General features: G+C 41.7%; 1 protein-coding gene across 1 annotated transcript in view; it reads left to right on the top strand.

Moving 5' to 3' along the window:
* snd1 (staphylococcal nuclease and tudor domain containing 1) overlaps positions 1-26,969 on the top strand; it is a 171,632-nt gene that overhangs the window by 108,992 nt on the left and 35,671 nt on the right. The window contains exon 18 of the mRNA XM_022749010.1: positions 23,858-23,999. Within this exon, the coding sequence (XP_022604731.1) occupies positions 23,858-23,999 (142 nt within the window). The remainder of the gene's footprint in view (positions 1-23,857; positions 24,000-26,969) is intronic.

Here is a 26,969-nt window from a genome sequence, read left to right as displayed (position 1 = left end):
CTGCAAGATTAAACTATCGTATTAAACTATCAAAGTGATGACTTTTCCCAAATGACATAAAACTGTCTCCATAAAGCTTCTATGTGGTGAAAGAAGCACCTGAATCTATTTTAAGGAAGACTTGAATAGCCAGCATGACACCTACAGTAGTTTAGTGTTGTTTAAATTTAGTTAGAGCTCAAGATACATTTGTCTTCGAAGTATCATTGAGCAAAGGCCATGGTGTCATGTTTCTCAGGTGCTATATAGAAAAACTGTCTGGTATCACAGCAACCATCAGCCTGGGATACCACATGAGGATTTACTTTGCTGGCTTTCACATCCCAGATCTATGGTTTTCCAGGTCTGGCTGCCTGTGGATATATTTTAGTGTGTGCTAAGGCTTTACTTTGTTCTCTGGCTCTAATCGGGTTATGGTCCATTCCATGCAAGCTACACAACCAGCCAGCTTTCCCTTCAACCTTCAACATCAGTACTTGTTAGCAGTTCATTAGTAGAAATAAAGATGCAGTCACATAAAAAGTTGTTTATGCTAATAAGAGAACACAAACACATTCTTTCAGAGGTTGGCAACCAGATGCTTCTTTTGGCAACACCAGCCTTTCCTCTCAAAAGCAGCTCTACTATTCTCTTGTAAACTTGCACACACTGCCCTTGTCAAAGGCAAAGCCCATCCCCCCTACCAGCCCGGCAGCCAACGAGGACAGGTGGTGCCATGACCTTTGGCTTCCATCAATACAAAAATTAGATTTTTTTTATCACACCAGGAAGTGCATATCCATGAAAAATATGAAGGTAGAGAAGGACACATCAGCCTATCCAGCATTACACCTCTTTGAGAAATACTAAAGTCTATCTGGCTACATGCATCATAAGATTGCCTAAAATGTATTATCAACATGCAGTGAGTACCTCTAGTTACAGCTACAGTATTGTGAAAATGCTCCCTCTGGGGCTGAGAATAGCCACATATTTGCCGTTATCATTGAAGCTTTCTTTCCTCAATGGGAGTCCTTTGATGGATGGAGGCCTCTCTCACACTGATCCCGATCTCACCCTGCATTTTCATTATGGCTCCACGAGTCACCCCTGCCAGATGCATGAAGTGCCCGGCCAGCTGTCATCCTTGTCCTCTTTCTCTCCATCTCTGTTACTTATTTCTTTTACCATCTCTTCCTCTCTTGAACTCTCTCTCTTCCACTTAATTCTACCTATTTAAGTCCTTTAGGAGTCACAGATGCCTCTTCTCTTGAATAAATGTGATTTATTGTTGGAGCCCAGAAGGGGCTGTATTCTTTTTCCCTCCCCTGAATTTATCAAGTTCAGTCAGTGCGGTCCTACTTGTCTTTCTTGATCTCTTGGCCTTCCTCTTTTTCATACAAATACTCTCCACCTGTGTCTTCCTATTCTCAAAACATTGAAAGAGAGAGTGATGTGCAGGTGAATCTTTGTCTGGAAAAATCTTGCCAGCGATGTGAGCACACTGACCCTGCCATCTTAAATTTAACTCCAGCAAGAAGCCACATTCCTGACACCTCTGATGACAATTTCGCTACCGGTTTCCAACCCTCTTTGCAGCGTTGAGACAGATTGACTTTCACCACAAGGTTTTGACTTGAGCTAACCTGAGTGCGGACAGGGCCGAGAGGAAAGACAGCAGAATTGGGCCTGAGTCGAGCAGACAGACAGTGATTATGTTTGATGTTAGTTTGCCACAGGCACCAGTGCACAGATCAACCACAGCCTGATTTGTTTGTGTGTGTATCTGTGTGTGTGTGTGTGTGGGGGGGAGAGGGTGTTGTGTTAATAGAGCACAGGGCAGTTAGTTGTATGTGTGTGTGAATGCATACTATGCAACTTGAAGGCAGATGAGGTGGGACTTGGTGTTCTAATTAACCCGTAGAGACCATCTCGAGAATAGCTGAGAGCTGGGCATTTTTTTTTCTGTCTTTCTCTTTTGAAGTCGTGGCTGGTCTTTGTCTGTGTGTAGGCTGAAGCTAGGTAGGGCAGATTGCATCTCCTCCCCATCTCCCTCCCTCTCTTCCTCTTTTCTCATTGCCCTCTCTTTATTGTCCCTACGGCTGTGGATATGGAAGACATCAGTGGTACTGCTGTGTCAGGCGTCCCCACAAGGAAGCAAGGTTGTTGTAATGAAGCGCACTCAAAAGATGTGTGTACGTACACACACACACATTCATTAAAGAAAACTTTGCGTTGGTGGTCCAACCGGGACCCAGGACAACAAGGGGGATTGAGGCTTGCTGCAGTAGCATCCTGAACCAAAACTGCTTAGTTCGAGTGACTTAAGTGAATATGAGTTTTTGCTACAATGAGACCAATGGGACAAAGTGATTGTGTTCTAAATGAAGCATTTCAAAGGGTTTGAAGAAGAGCCTTTTCTGGAGCTCAGCATATTTTGATCTTGCGTATCAGCATCTCTTGGAACTGTCCTCACAGCAGACCTAATTCTCCACACATGCAGAAGACTCAAGTTGTAGGCCTGGGCACATTCCTAATTCTGTTCCCCATTATGTTTATTTATGGCTAAGCTATTGTTTACATAAATCTCTCTAAAGCGTGTCGCCCTGTCAGAACCCATTGTCATGCTTTCAGTGTTAACATTTACATGATTCAGCTAGAAGACAGACCCGGGACACTGTATAAACTTAGTTCATGTTGTTTTAACAATGAGTCGGTTGTTGCCAAGCAATGCTCATGCCCTCTTCTTAAATCTCTTGCCTGGTTTTGCAAAGCATTCTTGTATATATTTGGATTCTCCTAGGGGTAGAAAAACTAATTCTTGCTTACCAGGCATCTCTGTAAACAAGACTCGTTGCAAAAACACTGCGTTTTGTCATTGTAATATGAGACGGCTCATTGCAGCTATTCATACAGTATGATGTTCCAGTATTCCCATGCTGCAGCTGAGAGAAATAAATTTGACAAGATAGTAGCAAGCAGTGGACTGGGAGCAGAGATTTCGACTATAGAGACACTGGCTGCATTTTTTATTTAAGTTCACCTAAGGTGTGGTTTGTCAATATTTGATTGTGCCTCAAGGGACTTTTTTTTAAACTCAGAAACAAAAAATGAAATGAAATACTCTGAAATGAAGAGTAGGGGTAATGAAAAGGAATCAGTTTCCCCCAGAAGCTCTTGGTTCTTCTTTGCAAGTCAGAGCTTTGAAACATCCTCCAATGTTGAGTGCTTTTTGGTAATGTCTTCTCTGTTGATAATAAGAAATTAATGACTAACAGCTATATTTTGTATGTTAAGGAAAAGACCCACAGAATTTTTTTTTTGAAGAAAAGTGCATTTTCACATATTTATAATGCCTCAATTGGTAGACAAATTAGATTTTCTTTTCTTTTCAACATTAATTCGACATGCTTGATCTACACTGGATCAAAGTGCATATTATTGAAAGTGAAGTTGTTTTGAATCAAGTGGGCATTTGATATTACTCCTTGTAGATTTTGAGATATATCCATTTCTGTACTATAATACATTTAATCCTTAGTCATGTAAACAGACACTTTATTCATATTGAAAGATAGCAATACTACTTAAAATGTCACTAAGGTCTGAGCAAAGTAAACACTAGTAAAGAAAAAGCAACAGATTAGGAATTTCAGAGTTCAGAAAATGATAAACTATTGTTGTAGAGGTGTTTCTTGGGGGAAAAAAGTCCACTCTTGTGACTAACAACATTATTATAATAAACAATATTAAGAAAAACTTGTGACACAGCCTCATACTTGGACCGCTTTGAACAATTTTAATGAATTGGATGGTTTAGCTCTGCTAGTACTGTAAGTGCTGTAAAGGAAAAGCTCAAATTCCGCTGTGGAACATTAATGGGTGAAGGCATACATCTGCTTGAAAGAAAAGCAACCTAATAACTGTAAGCTAGCCAAGGAAGGAAACATGCTAGTAATTGGAGTGGCCTAATTATGAAGAGGTGAATCAACAATCAGCCCTCAATAATAACCAGTGTGCTTTCTGTTGAGCAAGGGGTTTTTTGCTGTAATTACCCAACCTTGAAGGAGATTACCACACTCCAATGGGTCTCAGAGTGGAGAGAGGAAGATGGAAAAGAGAGGGAGTGGAGAAAGAGAACAAAAGAGGATATGACAACCCCTGTTAAAGATATTTCATGTCACGGGACTCTCCCTCTTTCATCACTGCCCACCCCTTTCCTTCAATTCTGCTCAGCCCTCTTCACAAGCCAGTCTTTCTTTTAATCTCTTCAGTGTTCTCACATCCTTATGCTTACTCTCATCACTTGTTCCCCCTCTCTTTTTTTTCTGTCCTCCTTCAACTAATCATCTTGGAATCCCTTCCTATTAATCGGATTAATGTCTTTTCAGATGCCCTGTGTCATGCCCTTGTTCCCCTTAGCTGCTTTACAGTTTTTGGATTGTGCCTAACGGTTCCTTCCTTGGCCTTCTCTTTGGCCACAGTGAGTCAGACACCTGCATCACTTGCATCCTTTTTTGAGGGAAAAAATCCCTCGGAAGTATAAACCCAGGGACCGGTGCTGCCGGTTCTTATACTTCACCCGTCCATCAACGCCACTTGTCAAAGTACTTGAAGCAGCATCGTTTTGACATTGAGCTTGGTGACGTGTCCTTGGCGGAGCCTGATGGAAGTACATAATCTTGTTTTAGCTATCTGTTTTTTTGGTTGGAATCCAGAGATGCAAGTCCAGCCAAGTTGACTGCCACTTCGCCCAAGGGCCTGTACACAAGTATACATTAACACATGGCTCAGATCGACCATTTTTGTACTGCGAAGCAATTCACAGTGCTTTGATTTGCTGTGATTGTCTGACTAGCATTGTAATCACGTCTCATTATATCAGTATGTTGCAATTTCTGCCCCTTTATTTCACTTCAGTTGCCTCTGGCTCAGTCTCTCAAGGGTCAAGTGGCTTGCCTTTCAAGGCAAACATCTAACCAGAAATCCCCACGCCACTTGCTATTTATGTATGATTTTTTATTGTTTTCAAAGTTTGTAAAAAGCAACATCTCCCTGTCCTCTCATATAAGCTGTGTCTTCTCAGCAGTCAGCACATCACACACCTGGCTAAGCAGGAACATGCTGTGGATGAATCAAGATAATTGGGCTTTTAGCAAAGCTAATAGGCTTGTGTCTCTTAGTTCAGGCTGGAGGAAGTTTACCTCCAGAGGACTGGTTTCACTCTCAAGGATTAGCTATGGTCCGCATTCTGTCCAGTTACAATAATAGGATTTTTATGAAAATCTACATGGTATTGTATATTTTACCTGGAGCAATTTACATTCAGTAAATTTAAAGGAAACACATGATTTGTCCAATGAGGGACCATTTTCTGATATGTGTGTGGCATGCTGATTCTCAGTCCTCTGTAAATACTCTATGTAGAATTACATACAGGCAGCTCTGTTTGGTTTCCATGGATGACGGTCTCTTTTCTATTAATACCATGCTCAGTGCTTCCTTAAGCCCTGAAGCCATTGAAACGCTTTCAGGGTTGCAATCTTCTCCTCTCTCGTTTCCCATTTTTCTTGGCCTCTCATAGTGAAATAACCTGTGGCAGTCATCAGGCAATATCATGGAAAAATGCTGGGGATTAATATTAAAGTAGCTCATCTATGGAGGCTTCAAGCTAAATAACAAAATAAATTTGACTCATTCTGTTTCTGAGTCTGCCCAGTGTTTCTCCAATTTAGGTCTGTTTTAGCCAAATCCCCTTGCTGCTCCTGCAAATTATCTCCTGCTCAGCCATTTTGGTTTTAGTCCCTGGCTGGAGATTTGTGGTGAACATGAAATCATTACTGTTATTACTTTTCTCACCCAAATAGCATCGGGCCTTATGAAGAAGTGAGCCTTTATGACATTCAGGGGCACACAGGGTGATTGCACCTGTATTACCGTGCCAGTCATCCCTCTCTTCTATGTCTCCCATCTATTGCTTACTGCTGTCATTGTTGCCTTATGATTTAACAAATGGAAGATGTATGGTGTTGAGACAGGAGCAGTGACCATGACATGGCCAATCACAGAGAGTGATATTCAATTAATGACTGGGCTAGATACCTGTCCAGTCCATTTGACAGGAAACATGAATAAAGGCTGGGGAAACTGCCTCTTGTGCCTGGATGAAAATGAAATGCGCTAGGTTTCTTTGATTATGAATTATGACTAAAGACTTGATTTCTGACCACATGGATTTCCATTTGTTTGAAATTGTTCTGACTTCTTGCCTTCTTTGTGTACAAACCACTCTCCCCTGTAAATTAAAATGGGATAATGAGATAATAGAAAAGCATTACTTAATATAGTCTAATATATCTTTGCAGCTTTGGTTATATTCTCAGGGTCAAGAGCATGCACAGGTTGTTTGCATTTCATCAATTGCTTTTTGGAACAGTTTCAGAACAGTTGGTTGTGAGGCTTTGAATGGGTGAACTCTAGATAAAAAAGAAAGGCACTTTGTCTAGTTATATAGTGCCAACTCTAGCAAACTCCCTCATCTTAATTTAATAAACTTGGACTTCTGCCAACACTGGTTTTGAGGTTTACTTTTCCTTTTTTTTTTTTGGTCCGTCCATCTTTTTCCTGTAGTGAAGAGGACTGAAATATAAGCTGTAGACTCTAAGCAAACACATATTGCCTGCATCCTTCAGACCATGCATAATGCAGGTGTTGTATTTAAAACTGCTGATACAATGTAACTAATGTCACAACACCCAACAGTTATCCAGACATGTTATGTACCTGTAAATGACAGGGTTGAATAATACAGCAAATGTTAAACTTTCTGTATCTATCCCAGTCTTTATGAGTCTATTGACATGCTTTACTTGATAGTTTAAAGAGCATATTAATATTAATGTGTCAGCTGTGTGCAGAGGTCTTCTCAAATACCAGAAAACTAGTGGGAGAATAAAATGGTGTCAAAGGCAGCATTTTTCTCAGCCATCTGAAAGATGGAGGGTCAGGAGAATCATTATGTCACCAGCGATTTGCATTTTTTTGCCCTTTAGGAGATGAGTTGCTAAAACTGCGCCAAAAGTCGCCGTACATCACCTCACCCATGGGCAATCTATTGATGCTAGTCTTGCTCGTGTTTCGAATATATCATCCACAGTGTTACACAGTGCAGTACAGCAGCAACCACTAGTCAAATGAGCACTAACCTCCTTGCCTCATTAGAACACAATGTTTTAACTGTGAGTAGGATAGTACAGTTCGATGACTCATGGTGCAGCAGTCCTCAGCCTACTGTGCTCAAATCACCCTATTTTTAGGTATTCACCAGAGTACCACTACTATGATGATGATTATCTGATTCATCTGATGATGAAATAGCTTCAGAAACCAGAGCACAATACAGCGCAATGCCTCTGCAGCACAAGCTAACTAACAGCATGCTCAGAAAATATCTGTTGCAATCTAATGAATATGCCTCAAGCACCTGAACTTTTTTTTGCTGCACTGTGATACCACAGCAGGGTTATTAGTTTGCAGTGGTTAAATAAAGTACAGCATAATAGCTAGATAAGTTTTTATTAATCAATATGGATGTCATATAATTTGCAAAATTCATAGCTGAATAATGATTTTGGCAGTGTTTAATTAGAATTAAATCACAAGCCAGTAAATTTAAAATCAGCTGGGATTAAGAGGAGCTTGCTAGTACTGAGCAATGCTATATGAAACAGAAGAATAATATTAAAGCTCTTGTGATAGCCTATTAGCGTTCAGATCAGTGGCTCAGGGGACCCTGTCCCATGCTGGAAATCATCAACATACTCAGTGAGAGAACGTTTGGCCCCATTGCCAGCGTGTCAATACACAAGCAAGATGAAGGTTGCAGGGTTTGTTGGCAAGTGTGAGAGGACAGCGGGCTCACAGCAAGGGGACATTATTGCCTGCAGGGTGGCCACAATGGGAGAAGTGACCCGTGTGAGACCTCATATCTCCGGAAAAGATGGAGCGCACTGTACGCTTCGTTATATACCTCAAACTCCCAGAAATTCTTCAGTTTGCGTGTCTGCATTATGTCTTCATATTCATATGTGCACAATATGTGTGTATCGGCATGTGGCTGCATATCATTTTCCTTTCTGTTTGTTTACTATGCCATAATGTTTGTTTGCCTGTTTGCGTGTGTGAATTTACCCCAGCCTGCGTCTTTCTTCTCAGCACTGTGTGCACAAAATGAACCACCTACCACACAAAAGCAAAGAGCTGACGGAGGCTTTTTCATATGGCTAAAAGATTACATAATATGATTCTCAGTGCACTGTGTACACATCTGCACACACACAAACTTGGTTGCAGATGGAGGGAGGCGCCACACGTGCACGCACCATACTCTCACTGTCTCTTTCCTGCTTACTCAAACACACTTTGAGCATGTGCAGACCGACAGTGCAGACACAGACATACACATGCACACACTCTCCGGGGACACCCCCCCAACTGTAGACGGCAAGCTGGACCCTCAGTGCCCTGAGGCAGAGAGACAGAAAGACAGAGAAAGAGATCAGTGGACCCAGTGATGTGTGTGTTATTTACACCCCAACCCCCAGTTTTCTCTCTGTCTGTCTTCATCCTCCTTTTCCCCAGTTCCAAGCTGCAAATTCAGCAGTCTGTCAGCTCCACTCGCAGTCTTGTGAATAAACATGCAAACATTCTTTCCATCTTTATCTTTATCTGCATGGCACACACAGGCGGTGCGTCCATGCACATGGCGGTCACCAGCAAAGTGGCACGTACAAACAAGTTTTGATGAGGAAGACTCTAAAAACTATAACACGCACTCAATGAAGCGAGTCCGTCTCAGCAGTCTCACCTTCTGCATGCTGAATTATACATTTATATGAGATGCAGGATTACACGCTGACTTTGAAAATGTCATCTGAAAAATGCATCTGGCCACAAGGACATCAGGACAATCCTGAGGAACACACTCTCAGATGAAATATTCTACTTGATGAAGCATATAAACAGGAAGTAGGCCTTTTTGTTTAGTGCAGCATTTTCTCTGTCCATGTACTTTGTGTACTTGGACTGCTTTGCCATTGCAGCAATGTGCATATGGTCCTCACTGTCCATGTGTCATCGTTTTGTGTGCCCTTTTACTTGCATTTGTGTGCATGTTTATTGTTATGTATATGATCCTGTGCATGTGTTTTTATATGCATTTGTCTGTATGTCCTTGGCCTTGTGCTTTCCCTTCTCCAGTCATGCACAGGATTCTTGCGGGCTCTTAGCAGAGGTCCTCGGGGGCAGGTTTGCGGCTGCCTCTGGTTCATCAGTGCAGAAATAACTCAGGCAGTCCCTCCAACCCACACCCCCCACCCTACTGCATACCCCCCTCCCACCCCTTCACTGTGCTCTTGGGATGAAGGGCTGAGGCCATGGGAGGAGAGAGGCCTGTAAAGAGTGAGAGGAGGTGAAATGCTGGCAGAGAACATGATGTGATATGACATAGTGCGTTGCATTATGGCTGATTAACACATGCTCAGCTACGCCACCCGCAATAGAAAAACACAAACCTCCAGGTCTGCCCGTCTGCCTTTCTCCGTCCCCCCTGCCTCTTGTATCTTGGGGCTTCCCTCCTTTTTTTTCTCTCTCCTCCTCTGCCCCAATTTCTCCCCCATCTATGCTGATGAAAGTGAGTGTGAAGGACATGCACTGACTGGAGTTGTGCTAGCGGATTATTTGTTCTCCTTTTTTTTCTGCTTTGTCCCTCCTGGGACACTGTAAGGAGACACTTTTCCACTTGGTTTGCTGAGGACTGGTTGTGGCTGACTGCTTCCTACCTCCACAAGAACGAGCGCCTGGAATACATGCAGCAAGCCTTGAATTTTAACACAGGCATATTTGACCTCAGACTGCAGAGCTTTGATTAGTCAATTGCAGCAAAGGTTATTACCTTGAGCAGCGGCCGTTAATTGATGCAGCATTATGGGTATTTACTTAAATGCTGTCATTGCCTTGTACAAATTTATTTGAAACCACTTATCCTTGAAAGTCTTCTCTTTGGAATACCCTTTTAAATGTCTATTTAAAGGCAATTTTTTCCTGTTTATCATTTTAATAAGTCATTTAGTCAACAATGGCTTTAAATACTTTTAAAGCTTTAAAGAATTTGATCGGTCAGATTACTCGCATGAGCTTGTATTGGTGACATTCCTGTGTCCTTGCAGCGATTTGTACAGACATTCTTGCTAAGATGTATTGACCACACCATTCATGTGAACATCCATTACGGGTAGAAGCAGCGATGACATTTTCCCCCGCAGATAACTGACATTTATGTATTTTTGGAGTCATCAAGCAGATGCTGTGAAAACATTAAGTCCCCCCCTTTCTTCCCTGCTTCAGGTGTCCTCTCTAATCGTCCTTGTTTAATCAGGGAAAGAAGGAAAACAGTGTGGCCTATCTGCGTTTGCACTAAAAATAAGACACGTAAGTTATAGTCATTTACACACACTTTGACATTTTTTAGGGCCCCTGCTCCAAGCCACACTTAACTGCATTTAATATGGGTCGGCAGTGAAATACCCCTCCCTTACTTTTCCCCTCCCTGCTTCCCTTGCTTTTCTCTGCTGTCTAATGAAATGCTAAATATTTGTTTCTTGAGGGCACCATTTAAATGCGCTCTCTGCTGGTTAGAATCTTCAAACCTTTCACCATTTAATGAGTTGCGGTTTTATTAGTTGCAAGGCATTAAGATCAGACCCTATTGACTTTTCCTTGTCACCTAAAAGGGTTTTGACATGAGCTTGTTGTATTTGACATCTCTGACCTTCCTGGATATGTATTATTATAATGATTATTATTGTTGCTGCTGCTGCTGCTGTGGTTACTGCAATAAACACAGGTTCTTCTAGCCTTGCCTAGGTTGAGGCAGATCAAGCCACTGTACTTGTAGACAGAATGGGAAGCTTATAGCCCGTGTGGATGCTAACGCCTCATCAGTTCTCTTTATTACCTGCTCAGAGACACAGAGTCTTCTACACATTGGCAGACCAGTCTTGGTTGAGCAGCCAGTTCCGCTCCTAAATGCATTTGCTTATTCTTTCTCTCTATTTGCCTTATGACAGCTCCCCCACAGCCTTTCATTCTTCTGCTTTCTCTCACTTTTCCCCCTCCTCAACTCCACCACTGTTCTTGCCATTCATTTGCTCTTGCCTCAGTACCTGCAGAATTTCATCCCCATCTCTCTTTTCCCATCATCTCGTCTTTAATTCAAACTCTCTCTTTCTGCCTCCCTTATTCCCTTCCTCCTCTTTACACTTTCCCAGTCTAAGCCCTGAATTAGGCATTCAGTTTATTATTCTGCCCTTACCTCACATGCTCTCTAATGCTTTCTCACTGTGAAGAAAATGCAAAGTGCATTGATTCATTGATGCAATTTTTTTCTCCTGCTGTCCTCTGGTCTTTCTAAAGGCACTTGTTCAAAGTGCAATTTCTTACAAGAGCTCCCAAAAAGAAGTTTGGGTCCCTGCAATTTCTCTCAATGAGACACCTTTTCCTCCAGCTCATTTGTCTTAGAATTGGATCTTTGATAAAGCAGATACTGAAGTGCTCACTGGGTAACTGTGGCTAGCTACTGTACGTGACCTTACATTCTTGTGTTTTGTGGTTTTCTGTATTGTTTGTGTGTCATGTTCTTCCAGCTCAGGGATGATATGAGCCACGTTTCTGCCAACTATAGAGGACCATACCTGTCAGCTCAAGTTTTATCTGTGAGGCTCATATTTTTTTGTCTTTAGTGGCCTCTCACAGTCATGAAATAAAAATCTCAGGGATCGTCACACTGTCCAATAAAATAAAATATGTTCTTGTGACCCCATTTAAGTTATAAAATGCCAGTGCACTGCAGATTGTCATTGTTGGTTTGTGGTAAGGCATTCAGCATGTTTTTCTAAACCTTAAGAAAATGCTAGCCCTTAATAGAAAATTGATGGGTCCTTTTTCATGGGCTGTCAACCTTGGGGTACGGTGACATGCGGGAAGAGGAACAGATGGATGAAAACAATGAAGCAGGGAGCGATGTGAGATTTGAAGAATTGCTGTATTGCTCTGAGGATTGACAGACTGGATTGTTTGTGAGTTATGCTGTTATGGTTGATGATCATTGTATTCAGAGGGACAGTTAGCATAATCGTTTCATTTGCATTCCCCTTCCACAGATAGATAAAATAAGTGTTTGGAATTTCTGACAAATTGTTTTTATTCACCAAATATCAACCCTTAATATTTACACCAAAAGCAGGTGAGAGCATGTATATTGCCATTTAAGTGTTACCTCTGCATTCTTTACATTGTGTGTGTGCGTGTGTGGATACATGTGTGTGCATTTGTCTTTGACTGACCATTAGAGGCGTGGCTAGCCTATTCCTCCTCATCAGTCAAACTAAGAGGAAGTGGAAGTTTCTATTAACAGGGCGGATAAGGTGTATGAAATAACTGTTCCTCTGTTGCCTCTTTTTGACCAACATGACAGTTTTTTTCTTCTTTTTTTTTGTGAAAAAGAATCATATTTGAGAGAATTTTTGATGAATTCTTAAGCATGCCATTGTAATTTAGGTCAGTCCACTTTTACTCTGCTCAGTCTCCTGGCTGGCTAGCCTGCAGAAAACACTCTAAATCTAGAGAATGGGACCACTCTGCTAGTTTTGGGACTGTGTTTTTGTGCATTTTACAGAGTCGCTCTCTTCCTCCTTCTCTCTCTCATGCCTCAGGGAGAGACAGTTACATAAACAGGCTCTCGTCATCTCTGCGTTTCCGATTCCTGCTCTTGTACTAGTCTCCCTTCAGCCCCCTACCTCTCTTTTTCTGTGTTTGTTCCCCATTTCCCACATATTTTGTCTTTTTTACCTGCCTCTCCTGCTTATTTCTGCTACTTTCCTCTATGTGTCAGTATCGGTCTCACCAAAGCATTTTACATGATCCAGTGTGTTTGACACAGCATTTGACTATGCAATTGTTTAGTAAATTGACACTTTAAAAAATCTATATAAACAATAAATACCAAATTGACACTAAAAAAAACAAAACAAAACAAAACATATTCTGGATAAATGCCCAGAGCTGATATAACTGTGTTGATTTAATACTGTTGTCACATTATTAGTTTGCATTTGTGCTCTGGCTCAGGTAGATGCTGATACAACCTTAGTCCCACCTACAAAGATGCCGATTAGCTGAGCTGTTCCTCAAACTGAGAAAGAAGCTATTCACAAGTGCAACACCAGACCTTTGAATCATGTTACAAATTGTGAGATGTGGGAAGCGATTCAGAGACATCAAGGGGCTTTACCTCTGATGTGATAATATTGCCATCTTTTTCTCCCCTTAGTCCTCTCCACCTCCTCCTCCTCTGGTTCCCTCTTTTCCTTCCAGTTCTCCCTCCTTTTTTCGCTTTCCATCGCTGTTTCTCACCATGACCAGATCCATATTAACCTCTCTGTCACTCTCTGCCACTCTCTGCTATCCTGCATCTCTCCCGTTCCCTTAATCCCCACCAGCTCTGCCTCCCTCCCTCCATGGCTCCCTCCCTCTCATACCTCTATTATTTTTTTCTCTTTTTAAATGAAGAGAGGAGAGGGAGTGGAAAGTGTGATCAGCAGTCCTCCACGGATAAAGAGAGAGAATGAGAGATACCACCCCCTAGAAAAGTCGTCATGGCAACACTGTGGCAACCTGGGACTGACTAGCCTGTTAATTAAAAAGTTGATTAATTGCCTTTTAATTGCATACTTATACATTGTAACATTGAGGTAGTCCTATTTCTTAATCACTCTACTTTATACCAGCTCTTTTCTTTTCCCTTTCTCTTCCTCTCATATAATTTCCAGGGATCAGACAGAGTGTGTGCTCTCACGGACAGTAATCCACTTCTGTTGATAAACATACAGTATCTTATAGAGGAAGTATGAAAGCAACAACAGAGAGCAAAAGCGACAGGGGGTGGGCTAAAATGCTGTGCATTCATTCTTAATTTCAGCCCACTTTTATCCTGCATGCTGTTTAGCCAGGTGGGCGTGTTTGCAGAGAGACAGAACTTCACCCATTCGGCATCAAGGTCATAAGAAAGGCTGGAATCAACACAGAACAGAACAAACAAAAGGGACAGTGAGAATGGGGAAGTCATCTGGCAGATCACACATACAAATGCAAAATCAGTGGAGGACAAACAAACAAACGTAGTAATCAAACACAAATCAAGCAAACCTCTAAATAAGGGTCCCTCTGTACAGCCCCTCATCTCTCCTTGTAGCAGCACCTCATTTTTTATCAAGGTTATCATGATACACAATCAGACAAAGTGTTTGTCTTGGCTAGCACTTAATTATTTTTGCCTCTCTGCCTCTTTTCTGTTTCTTTTTTTCTGCCTCCCTGTCTATGCCATTTGAAGATTGAGTATCTGTATCATGTGCCCTTGCAGCTGGTGGGCTTTTAATTGCATCCTTATTCCCCAGCACTGCTTTTGTTTTGCTCTGACGACATCTTGCTTGGCTTGATCATCTTTTAATGACCACAGATAGACACACTCAATACTTCGGTAAAAAAAAAAAAACACCCACTTGAAATAAGGCTCCATATGCAGGAGTGACTGTCTCCAGGGACTGTGTGCGTGCGTGCGTGCGTGCGTGCGTGCGTGCGTGCGTGCGTGCGTGCGTGCGTGCGTGCGATGGCTGGTTCATTCTCTCAGCCGTCTGCTTTTCCATACCACCTGAGCAGGGTGGTGCCCATGAGGACGGTGGAACAGGTGTAGGTTTGTGTGTGCACGTATCGCCGCGATTACATATGCACCACATGTCCTGTTTCCATGGTAACACCATGCCCCCCTTTAGTTCACACACACACACCACCACCAATCTCTGTCAGGTGTAAGTTAGTGCTTGTTGCTAATAGTACTAGTGTCAGCGGGCCGACAGACCTGCTCCCACCCCCTACCCCAACACACATGTCTAAGTGGATCAATTTCTGTCAATTTAAAAAGTGTAACAAGTTGCCACCATGATAGCCTCGGGTCGTGTTCAAGCCCTTGACTGTTGTGTGTGTGTGTGTGTGTGTGTGTGTGTGTGTGTGTGTGTGTGTGTGTGTGTGTGTGTGTGTGTGTGTGTGTGTGTGTGTGTGTGTGTGTGTATGTGTGCGTGTGCGTGTGTGTCAGCAATAAGGGGGGTCATATTCGCTGTGTAAGCCGGGGTTGAGTAGCCTCGCCGCCTGCCTGCCGCCTCTTTGATGGGAGAACATCTGTTGGCTGTGATATGAAGCTAGGAAGTAACTCTTTCTCTCTCCCTCTCCCTCACTCCTTCGCTTGCTCTCCCATTTCTGTTATGAATTCCCCAGCTGCTCGGCTCCCTCCCTTCACCTAAAAACCCTGTCCTGCGCCACCTGTGCAGTTTTAATGCATAATTTATCTGCTAAGTAACCACATCCGAGAGACTCATCCCTTCATCCGTCTCCTGCTTTCCCCCTCTCCCCTCAGTGTGGTTTGGCTTGGGACATGGAAGTGGACACCTATTTTCTAATATTCTTATTTAAGCAGATTAGGATTGATTGGGTTCCACTGGTGGTCAGTGTAGCCAAGTGTAGAAATCCACACTCCCTGTAGCCTCAGCTTGAACCTAGATCTGTCTTAAGCCTGTATCTCTGTGCCTGTAATGCATCAACCCTTTGTCTTAAATACAGTTGTTTATTTGAATTCAGTGGAATATTTTAGAATACTATAATACTCTTCTTTTACTCTTAGTACAAAACCTGTGCAGATTTTTCAGAATGCTGCAGCGACTATCTTGGCATCAGACCAAGAAACTATATAACCTCTATTTTGACCTCTCTCCATTGGCAAGCAGTCAAATATGCGATTGATTTACAGATTTTATTGATCACTGTTGAAGCTCAGCTAGAGGCGCTGTCTCAGATCCTCAGACTTGGTCTCTCTAGATATATATATTATTTTTAAAACATGTCAGAAACCTACCTAGAGTTCAGCATTGTTTTTTCTTAGTGAAGAATTCGCCAAAGAAAACTATAAATTGTTGTCTTATTTTTTCTGTCTGCTTATAAAGTTGATTGTGAATCTGAGTGCTATTCAAATATGCGTAGTTTATATGGATAAAATTTGTTATGAGAAAGAATTGCTCAGTGTGTTTGATGTGCTAAACCAATTGCCTCTGTATCAATGATGATATAGTGGTGTTGTGTGATTTCAGTTTTAACAGCTTGTCAAATAGGCCTGTGTGCAGCTGACATGTTTTGTTACCGTGTCCATGTGTGTGGCCTTGCAGGCCCATAAGCAGTCATATTGTATTAGCCCACTGTGGCAGGAATGATGTTGCTACGACATTGTAGCTCAACCTGGACCAATTCTTCCCAGGGCCACAACTGTGCGTTTGCACACATACATGTACTTTTCCTAGAATGGATGTTTTATGATGCAAGGCTGCCATGCATTATATCTGAATATGAGGATGACAAGGAAGCGTATTCCTTGTTCGGTAAATCTGTTTTGTTTTTTTTCTCACTACCACTGCCGCCCCTCTTAGTTGGCCCACCACGACAAGGTGAGCTATCCAGGTTAATGTGCCGTCAATAACCCTTCTTAACCTTGGAGGCAAGTCTTTTAGGGGTTAGTCAGTTGCATTGGGTTAATGTTTTTTCTCTTTAGTGTACAAGTCCACCCTGACACCTGTCACTGAACTCACTGTCCATTCAAGATTGGTGAACACGGTTTTTTACTTACTCCATTTGAATTGGAAGTTGTCAAAAAACAGAAGTGGCCGTGGGCCTGTTATGTCACATACAGTACATTGTGATCGTTGTACCATATGAACTCTATAACAGTTGATAAATCAAAGTGGGGGACCCAGATAGCCCGTCTGTCAGTCAGTCAACCTGTGTTGAACCTTTATCAGTTCCCAGGATTTACCAGCCTCTTGTCACATCAGTTACTAGCATTGAGTCATAAATGTTTGAAAAGCCAGAGTTATAAAAGGATAATTTGCACTGAGCAACAAACAAGAGGAAAGAGTGGCAATTTTGACCACTTTGTGTTTTTATTTAAATGGCCACATGGAGAATATTCCCTCATAACACTGCACTCAGTAAATCAGCACTACCTGGATTTATATATATGGTCATTCATCAGCCATTAACTTTTCATTAACTTTTCATCTGTTAATCAAGGGTGTCATATCATTGTCATCATCTTTTTATTATAACAAGAAAATAACGAGCTGCTCCACTCAATTGGTCCTAGAATTAATTTTTTATTGTTGTTTCCTGTTTATACAATCCATGAGTTGGGTTTTGTTTTTGTGGTTGGTGTTTATTGCTTGAGAACTCTTTGGCCCTGATAGGGGAGCACTTACTGTTATGTTTCTTAGTTTTGTTTGGCTGCAATAAAAGGATTAAGTAACCTCCTGCCTAAGTAACCTGCTTCTCACCTCAAACATGGAGAGGGATGTTTGGTGTCAGGTCCCATGTCTCAGCTATGATGTGGCAGAATGCCTCTCAATGAAGCAATTGTCCGTCTCGTTGATCATTCTCCGCCTCTAATGGCTTAGTCAATACAGACAACATCATGGAGCAACAGGAAATCCAGGGTCGTCCACCTCTCTACCACCTCAACCTCTCCCAATCATTAATGTGACACCAATGCAGATTTCTAATGAGCTCTCTCTCTCACTTTGTATGCCAATCAAATTCTTTTCTAGAGCTTATTGTAATCTGCAGGGAAAATGTTTGTACATCATATCATGGAGTAAATTCTGAATGCTAAAAAAAAAGGAAATGCAGCGTAGTAAGACAGCACTATTTGGTGAGATTTTAGCATTAGAATGTGTTTTTATATTTATCCTTTACTGCCTCTCCAGCACTCGCTTTTGATATCATCTCTTGTTTTGTTGTATGAGTAAAGCTCACCCACCTAACATCTAAACAGGATAAAATTAATCATAAGTAAAATGGTCCATTTCTATTCTTATGTGTAGCATAGAGCCTTTTGATGTGAGCTTGTAAAAAAAAAAAAAAGTGTGCGAGGAAAGACCAAAAGAGAAAAACGTGCCCTCGATTGAATTAATGAACCATTCTCTCTAAAGGGGATTCATCAGGGATATAATAGGGGCTAAATTGATTTACAAAGTGATCTCTTATGAATAACAGGCTCCTATTGATTTCAATTGTTCTCCAAGTGTGATTGGGTAATAAATGAACAATGGAACTATGTAAGTTCCCATGTAAGACAACAGAGCACTCTGCAGTATCTTGCTCGTATCACTCTGTGCTTCAGCTAGTCTGTGACAACTGCATTGTTTCAGACCTACACAAGTTTGTCACGGGTTGCGAGGGCAGAGCAACCTTGTCCACTGAGGTGTGTTTGAATCAGAGTGCAGCGACATATGCGTACTGCATCTGTCAAGTGCTTTATATGTGTGTGTCTGTGCGCAGTGTGTGAAGACAGGTTAATGAGGAATTGTGAAGATGGATTGTAGTTAGAATAGTCCTCATGATGTTCTTTTCAAGGAGCACTGAGTGTGTCATGCTAATCATAAAAGGGGTGTAATGTAATCATGGAATAAAAATAAAACATGCTTTTTCAAATCATAGAAAGCCTTTTAGAGATTCAGATAAAAACAGCTCGTATGTAAATCTGGATTTTGAGTATTGGAGGTATGAGTCTGTTTAGTTTTAACAGTTGAAGGTTTACACCAAACTCTTTGTGTTAATTTGTATTTGTGTTTGTGTGGCCTTCTTAACTGACAAATTTCAGCACTTGCCTAGTAACAAAGTGCACTTTAGGTAGCAATGGCGATTTTTGGTCTCAACAGACCATACACACACCACAAGAATTGACACACTGCCACCTTTAATCAGTGTTCAGACCAGCCCTCACCCCCTCGTTCTGGCACTTCGTGTGGGTTCAGTCATCCATCTGTCTGTGTATTCATCCACCTGTGCTTGTATGTGTGAATCTATGAATGTAGCACCATTGCCTAGGCTCTCTAGGCTGCAGTGCTCTTCATCAAATTAGAAATATTCAGAAAAATCAGCACTAAGCTAATCAGCGGACCACTTAACTCCCTGAAGCAGAGCTGCACTTACCAACTGCTGAAGAGCTACTCTTCCATCAGCAAGGTAGCTGGTGTGCCAGGCTGCGAAATTAAGACTCACCACCAGTAAATTGCTGCAACAATTTGGCTATAACCAGGTATTTCTTCAGGGCCAGGCATTTTGCTTCCAGGTTTCACTTGGCACTTAAAGACACCAATTTGGCTGCTAAAATTCAACTGTCTTAGAAATTTTGTCACAATTTCTATGAAAATAAAATATATTTCCATTGTTAACTGATCAATTTATATTGGAATATTAAATTATATTAAATATATATAAAAATTAGATGATAAATGTGATAAATGTGATGTGTAGCCAGAGAAAAGAATCAGGGGGATAGAAGATTAAGAGAATGAAAGGTAGAGAAGAGAAAAAAAACTGATTTTGTAAAATGGATTTGGGAACAAGCCTAATCCCTACCACACATGCTTGAGCACTTCCGTCAGCCTTTTTCATGTGGGTTGTGATAGTCACCATGTGCAGCAATACAGCAACCCTGCCCCATCTTCACATTACCCCACTGGACTCACTTGTCACTCACTTGGCTCTAAGTGTGTTTTGTCATTGAGGAGCTGTGAAGGTCAGCCTAACCTGCCATCTCTCTGTTTGGCCCCCATTATTAGGACTTGTTGTCCTTTCAGCCCGAGCTTAATGGCCTGCCGCTTTTTTCCTTTTCCCCATCTTTCTATCTCTCTCCTCTCTTCCCCTCTCTCTCTCACGTGCGCGCTCTCTCTCATTGTCTCTGGCAGCTTAGTGGCTCTAGCGTCTGGCTGCAGTTGCAGAGCAGCAGCAGAAGCAGCAGTCACATACCTGCATTCAAGTGGAACAAACAGGATGGTTGGCTGCTCACGGAAGGTCATCAGCCCTGGGCACAGCCTGTGTATGTGTGTGTGTGTGTGTGTGTACATTTATTTGTACTTTAAAAAGAGATTAGACTATAGTGTTTCTAATAGTGCACTCAGAGACAAATGGCAAATCCAGTGTTCAACTTGTTGTAATCACACTGACCACTGGAGTCTTTTAGAAGGTCTTGGCCACAAATAACCAATAGACAATTGAAAATTATGGAGGTCTCCTCTGATACCGTTTGTCTGAAATGTGTGTGTGTGAGTTATAGCTTACACTCAGTCATTACCATTAAATATTTACCACTACAACTATTTCAACAATTTTTTTACCAGACTTTCTCCTGTCTACACAAAGCTCACGTTTCACTCACACAATATGTGCGTAAAAATGACCCACAGAATATTTTTATGCTCCAAGTCCATGTCCTTCCATTTTACATCCCTGCAGTGATTGCATGTTTGGCACTGAGCACTGTCAAAATCTTGGTGATCTACACTCAATGCTGTGCTTAAAAGCATCCTGTTGAGACATAGATGGAGCTCTGAATCTGCTGCTACTGCTCCGCTAGCGTGCTGCTAACGCTACGCCTCCTGTGTAGACACGGTGTTAGCCATATTTCACACATGTAGCTTCAAAGAGAGAAGAGGCAGCAGTCATTTTCAGTGGAAACCTGCCACACAAGATGGTAAAATGTTAGAAGTGCGAAAAAGCACGCTGGTCAACAACTCAGATGAAACAATAACCCTTATGTTGGTTGCCACAGAGAACAAATACACAGCGGCTTACAACTGCCCATCTGCCAAGTCAGAACTCAATATGTACATAACATGTTGAGAGCAAAATGGACATTTGCATTGTCCTCAAAAAACCCAGATTGAATGAGAGGCAAGAGACTGTCTAATCTGCACCTGTTTGCCTCTTTCTTTCTTTTCATTGACTTTATATGCATTTGTACAACCACTAAATTTGAATTAAGTAGCTTTGGTTTGTTTAGTTTGTGTAAAGCTTCATAGAGAACTTTCACTGGACAAATCTTTATACCTGTCTCTTGTTACTGTGACACCCGTACTCAACACAAAGCTGGAGGTCAACAGGAGGCCTTGTGGCTGTGCTTGGTCACCAATCCCACCATAAGCCAACCCACTTGTTACCACCCTAAAGGTGCCACAGTGACGGCCACCAGGCTAATGAATGGTGACACTCTAATCTTTGTCATCCCTAAGTGGTGCTGCAGGTTTGATTAAAAGCCAAACCATGTCAGCTCAGTTGCAATGTGGAATCTTGTTACCCCACAATGTGTATTCCAGCATTTGTGGCTGTGCATATAATGTGTGCAAGTGGCTGTATATGTGTGTGCTAATAATGCACATGCCTATCTAATGCCGTACAAAAATATCGTGGCTGATCTCGGGGTTTACGAAGCGTGGCCATGTTTTCAGTCTTCATTAACCTTGCTTGCCCTCAATCCACATAATTTCTACCTGCTTTCTTTCCTCCCTCTTTCCTTCCTTTCTCTCCTCTCTTCTCCCGCTTTTTTTTTTTTTTTTTTCTGCAGCATTTGTGGGATGAATAATTGAATGTAATTGGGTAGTATGACCCTGTCTTTTGTTAGCGGGTAGACAGGGCAGCAGCACTCAGTTCTACTGTTGCTTGCTTCATGGCTAACAGTTAGAAGCATTTTCTTTCTTTCACCAATTTCTGTTGCTAGTGCACATGTACGCACACACACACACACACATACACACACACCGCTTACTCCTATAAGACTGTACATCACCACATCAATGAGGTAAAATGATAATCTAATAAGCATGCTGAAGAGCCAGCATATTAAAAAAAGCCTCGGGTATGATTAACTAAGCCTTTACACTAGCATAGCTCTGCAGATGAGCTAAAGCAGAGTGAAAAAATGACAACATTAAAACTAGCTAATCTAATTAGCTCGATGATACCATGCAGTTAAATAATTAGCCAGAACCTAATTGGCTAATATCACTGCACTGTTAAAAAATCTGTCTGCCTCTTTTCCTTCTCTTTATGTAACCTTTAAAAGTAAACACTTCCCAAATAGCCTGGAGAAATGAATGGTAACAAGCTGTGCTGCTGCTGCTGCACAAGTTGGAGCACCATGAAGCGTGGTTGCACTGTTTGACTTTTGAGTTCCCCGCCCATTTTTACTCCCTGTCTCCTCCTATACATCTCCTTCACTCCCCTTCACCAGCGCTTCATCTGCAGGGAGATGATTAGCTCGCTTTCATCCTGACCATCTTGTGTTTATGCACATGCTTAATACTATTACTGTACTTGAAGCTGTATACAAACAAGCTGCATTCAGTCTTAACAACCACCCACTCTTTCTACCGTATCCCTTGCTCTCTGTGTATACACACACACGCGCACACACACACACACACACGTACTGACATCCATGCAGTTTGATATGTGGCCCAAGGCAAAGCACTTCTCCCTAATGAGCCTCTTGCCCTCTGTTTCTCCTGGGGAGCCAAAAGAGAACTAACCTTGATGCAGCATAGAAAGGATGTAACCTGCTTACACACACAGACACAGACACACACAGACACACACACACACACACACACACACACACACACACACACACACACACACACACACACACATAAACTGCTATGCTTGTAAAGAACCTCACTAACTACATTCTTTACCAACCTTGTGACGTTTTCATCAGTACTCTAATGTCTAAACTTAACCCTAACCCAGCACTTAACCCTGAAAAGAGTCAATTTGGCTCTCACAAGTACACACACACACACACACACATACACAAACACACAAACACACAAACACACACACACACACACACACACACACACACACACACACACACTAAGGACAAGTCAAACTAATGTCCTGACAGAGTTAATTCCCATGGATCCTGTTTGGGCCAAACTGGACAAGCAAAGTGTGACCCCTGACCCTGTCCTTGGAAATCATGGAGACGAGCTGGGACACATTGGGCCCATTCTTACTTGCTCCTGCTCACATGCCATGCTCTATAATTTTTGTCCTATGAATTGTATAATTTTTTAATTTTCAGGTTTCAACAGAAACATACACTTTGAATTGCAAACATAAGACAGTTTCTTGAAAGTTGACTTCCATTCATCCATTTTGCATTTACAATACAAATGCTTGCCTTGTTTCATCATGAGAATTAGTCACATTCTAATAATGTGCAGAGTTGTTTATGACAACCATAATTCCTTTCAAATGATCAGTGGGGAAAGTTAGACCAGTGGATTGGTACGTTACTTGTTCTGTTTTATTCATAGACTATCTGCTCTGAATTGAAGCATCTTTGTAGCATCATGGTGGTTCAGAAAGCTGTGGTAAAAACAATAGACTGTAATATATCCTGGTAGCATCATGGGTTTGAGTTTGGCCTAAGATAATGAGTAATAAAAAGGTTGTATTATGAATGTTGATTTGATTTTGATGCTCAGGTAATACATCGCCAAAGCCTGGTTTATCTGCACAGTGTTCTGGTCTCTCTCAGTACTCTGGTGCTCTCATAAATATGAGAGACCAAATCAGTCAGCAGTGCAAAATGTGTGAATCATTATTATATTTCTAGTGGGTGGTAAAAAGAAAAATATTCAGAAACATTTAGTGACTGGAGCATGACTCAAACTAATGAAGTGTCACACCATCTATTCTCCATATTTGTGTGTTTTTTTTTTTTACTTTTCTCAAACTATTTGAAAAATAATAAAAAGTATCTTAGCATCATGTTTGTTTTACAGAAGTCTAATATTTGTTGTGGTCACTGACCTGTCCTTCTCACCTGTGTGTGTGTGTGTGTGTGTGTGTGTGTGTGTGTGTGTGTGTGTGTGTATTGTAGATCTGGGCCAACTATGAGGAGAAACCAGTCGAGGAGGTTGTGCATCTATCAGAGGAGAAGGAACGCGTGGCCAACTACAGACCAGTATACGTCACCGAAATCACTGACACCCTGCACTTCTACAGCCAGGACGTAGAGACAGGTATGTGGACATTAAAATGCACTAATGATAATTTGGATTCTAAAATGTGTGATAATTGAACATTTCTTGACTCAAATACTGTATTTGTCAATGCGATTCAGAATGCATGGGTAGATCAAAAGCGAATTACCAAAAGTTGAAAGTGGAGTAAATATGTTTTATTACTTAATGCCACAGTGACTATTTCATCATCGTATGCAATCCCACCGTAAACACCACCATCAACAATCTCTCCACACAGAGATGCACACAAGGGCTCCCTCACTTTTTATTCCCTTTTAACACCAGACTGACTTTATGAATGACAATTATCTCTACCACTCAGACATTCACCTCATCCCTTGCTGCAGCATCCCTCCCACCAGTAGAGACAAAAGAAAGGACGTCCCACTTGTTATTACTACTGAATGGCAGGAATAAATCACACCATCCCCTCTTGTCACCACTGACACGGGGAGGGAGGGAGAGAAAAGTTTGGAGATGGGAAAACTAACAATCCCTGGTACTCCCGCATGGCTGCTCCCTCTGACAAGCAGTTTGTGTCTGTATACAGTGTGTGTGTGTGTGCGTGTGTGTTTTTGTGTGTCTTTGTATACACGAATGAGTGCACACATAATACCTCCCCCTGTGCTGTTTTGTGCTGGGTAACGGTCCATCTTTCAGGTAGTTTGCTTAATGGGCCGTCTTCTGCAATATCAAAATCAAGTTGTGTGTATGTGTATATGTACAGTATGTACTATGTGTGTGATTATTGTAAGGGCTCTCACACAGCAGGTTGTTGCAACAGTAACTGAGGGCAGATTGAGGTTGTGCTTCAACAACAATTCACTGAGCAGCGCTTTTGCTATTAGTACCACTGCAGTCAATATTTGAAGCTTCAGATAATGTGAGAATAGATTTGTCTTTTCAGAAATAATCCAGAGTGATATTTAGAGAAAAGTGGTCTAGCCATAAAGAATGTCTTTTGGCTGATTCAGTGTCACTGAATTCTGACCCACTAGAATTTGAGCCATCCTGTCATTGACACCTTGCCTTTTGTGACTTAATTATCATCTTACACAATTATGCATTCAGAAACACACAATTACAATCAAACCTGTATTCACAAACTAGTTGGAACAGATCTGAAGCCTTCATGCCAATCACTGTCCCCTCATCGTCTGCCAGTTTATGTGTGGGAGCAGTACAGGATGCGGAGGTCTTCCTCACTCAGCCGTCCCCCACATCTGGCTTCACTGGCAGTCGACTGTCAGAGGCCATGAAATTGACTTTGGCCACCTCTTAATTTGCCTCACTGCCATAATTAATTAATTTGCCTTCATTTACTGCCAATTTGAGCCTGAGCATCATTCAGACCATAATAATCCAATCATATACAAATGTGGAAATCATGTGATCCGGAACTGTTCTTTCTTCAGGTGCTACTAAGGGTGCAGAAACAATCTGCTCTTCATCTTCTTGCCCTGAGCTGTAGATTTAAATCTAAAGCCCTTACACCACCTCTGGCTACTTCAGCTTCCCTCCCATGTGAGTCGGTAGTGATGTGGAGGTTATGTGCAAGGTTTTATCACCGACCACAATCACGTGTCACTGGGAAGAGGCTGAAACATGGCACATGTCAACCTTAAGCAAGGGTTAATGCCTTTAGCATTGCAGACTGTCAGCAGGGAAAATGTACAAGCATATTCCATGTATATCTAAAAGGAAGCTTGAGTTTGGAAGCTTTTGGGAAACTGCTTGAGCTACACATGAAAAAACAAATCAAAATGTTATTATTATTATTGATTTTATTTTTATTTATTTATTTATTTTTTAAGCATATTTCTTCTGAATTCCTTATATCTATAAGGGACCTATGGAAACTGCAAGATGCAAAGCATTTACAAGTTTTTCTCAGCAGCAACCTAAGGGTTGCATTTAAAGAAATTGTACACAAACTGCATTTTTTATATTGCTGCTCTCAGTGTATTTTGACAGGAGAGCTGTGAGTTATTTAATCTTTTCTCATATAAAGGCTTGATTTTTAGATGATCCAGCAATGCTGCGGCTGTTTTATTTATTTATTTTTCCCTTTAATTGGCCCGTGTTCTTCCACCAAGAGGCTTATGTGCTAGTTTAAAAAAAAAAAGTGTTATTCTCAGCAGGGAGGCAAAACCTGACCGGTGTTCACCCCCTGCCTCACTCCCCTCATCTCTCTCTCTATCACGTTGTTTGCCCCTCCCCTCTTTCCTCCATCTTTTTTTTTCTCCCTTGGTCTCTTTCATTTTCGCTGACGCTTCCTCAAAGCTACATTAAGTCATACCAACCCCTTGAAGAGCACATCAAAGTGTTAAGGCCTGTAAAATCATACAAGCTGAGTGCTTTGCAATATCATTACATGTTCAACAACCCCCCCCCCCCCCCCCCCACACACCCCCCCCCCCCCCCCCCCATCTTTTTTTTTCTCCCTTGGTCTCTTTCATTTTCGCTGACGCTTCCTCAAAGCTACATTAAGTCATACCAACCCCTTGAAGAGCACATCAAAGTGTTAAGGCCTGTAAAATCATACAAGCTGAGTGCTTTGCAATATCATTACATGTTCAACAACCCCCCCCCCCCCACACACACACACTCCTCACCTCCCTTCTCTTCCCTTTCCCTCAATTTCTGAAGTAAAGTAATTTATATACTCAGATAAGCTCAGAAGGAGAGGCTGAATTTCATAAATACTGTGATTGCAACTGATGACAACATACCACCTCACAGAAACAACAATGTTTATTCCACAGTTTATGGTCCAGACCATGTGAAAATAGATTTTTATGTATGTGCTATGACTGTCCTCATCCCATGTGTGCAGCACTTTAGCTGCACCATCTAACCTCTAACAAATCATGTCTATCAAGTCCCTGATTCAGAAAGCTGAACTAAAATTACACACAGCACGAGACGACACTGTGAAAATCACTGCAGTTTGACCTAACACAATCA

The sequence above is a fragment of the Seriola dumerili genome, unplaced genomic scaffold (assembly GCF_002260705.1).
Source record: "Seriola dumerili isolate Sdu_G_001 unplaced genomic scaffold, Sdu_1.0 BDQW01000138.1, whole genome shotgun sequence".
Classification (NCBI taxonomy): domain Eukaryota; kingdom Metazoa; phylum Chordata; class Actinopteri; order Carangiformes; family Carangidae; genus Seriola; species Seriola dumerili.
The sequence above is the reverse complement of the archived record's forward strand: the minus strand, read 5'-3'. Positions and strand labels throughout refer to the sequence as shown.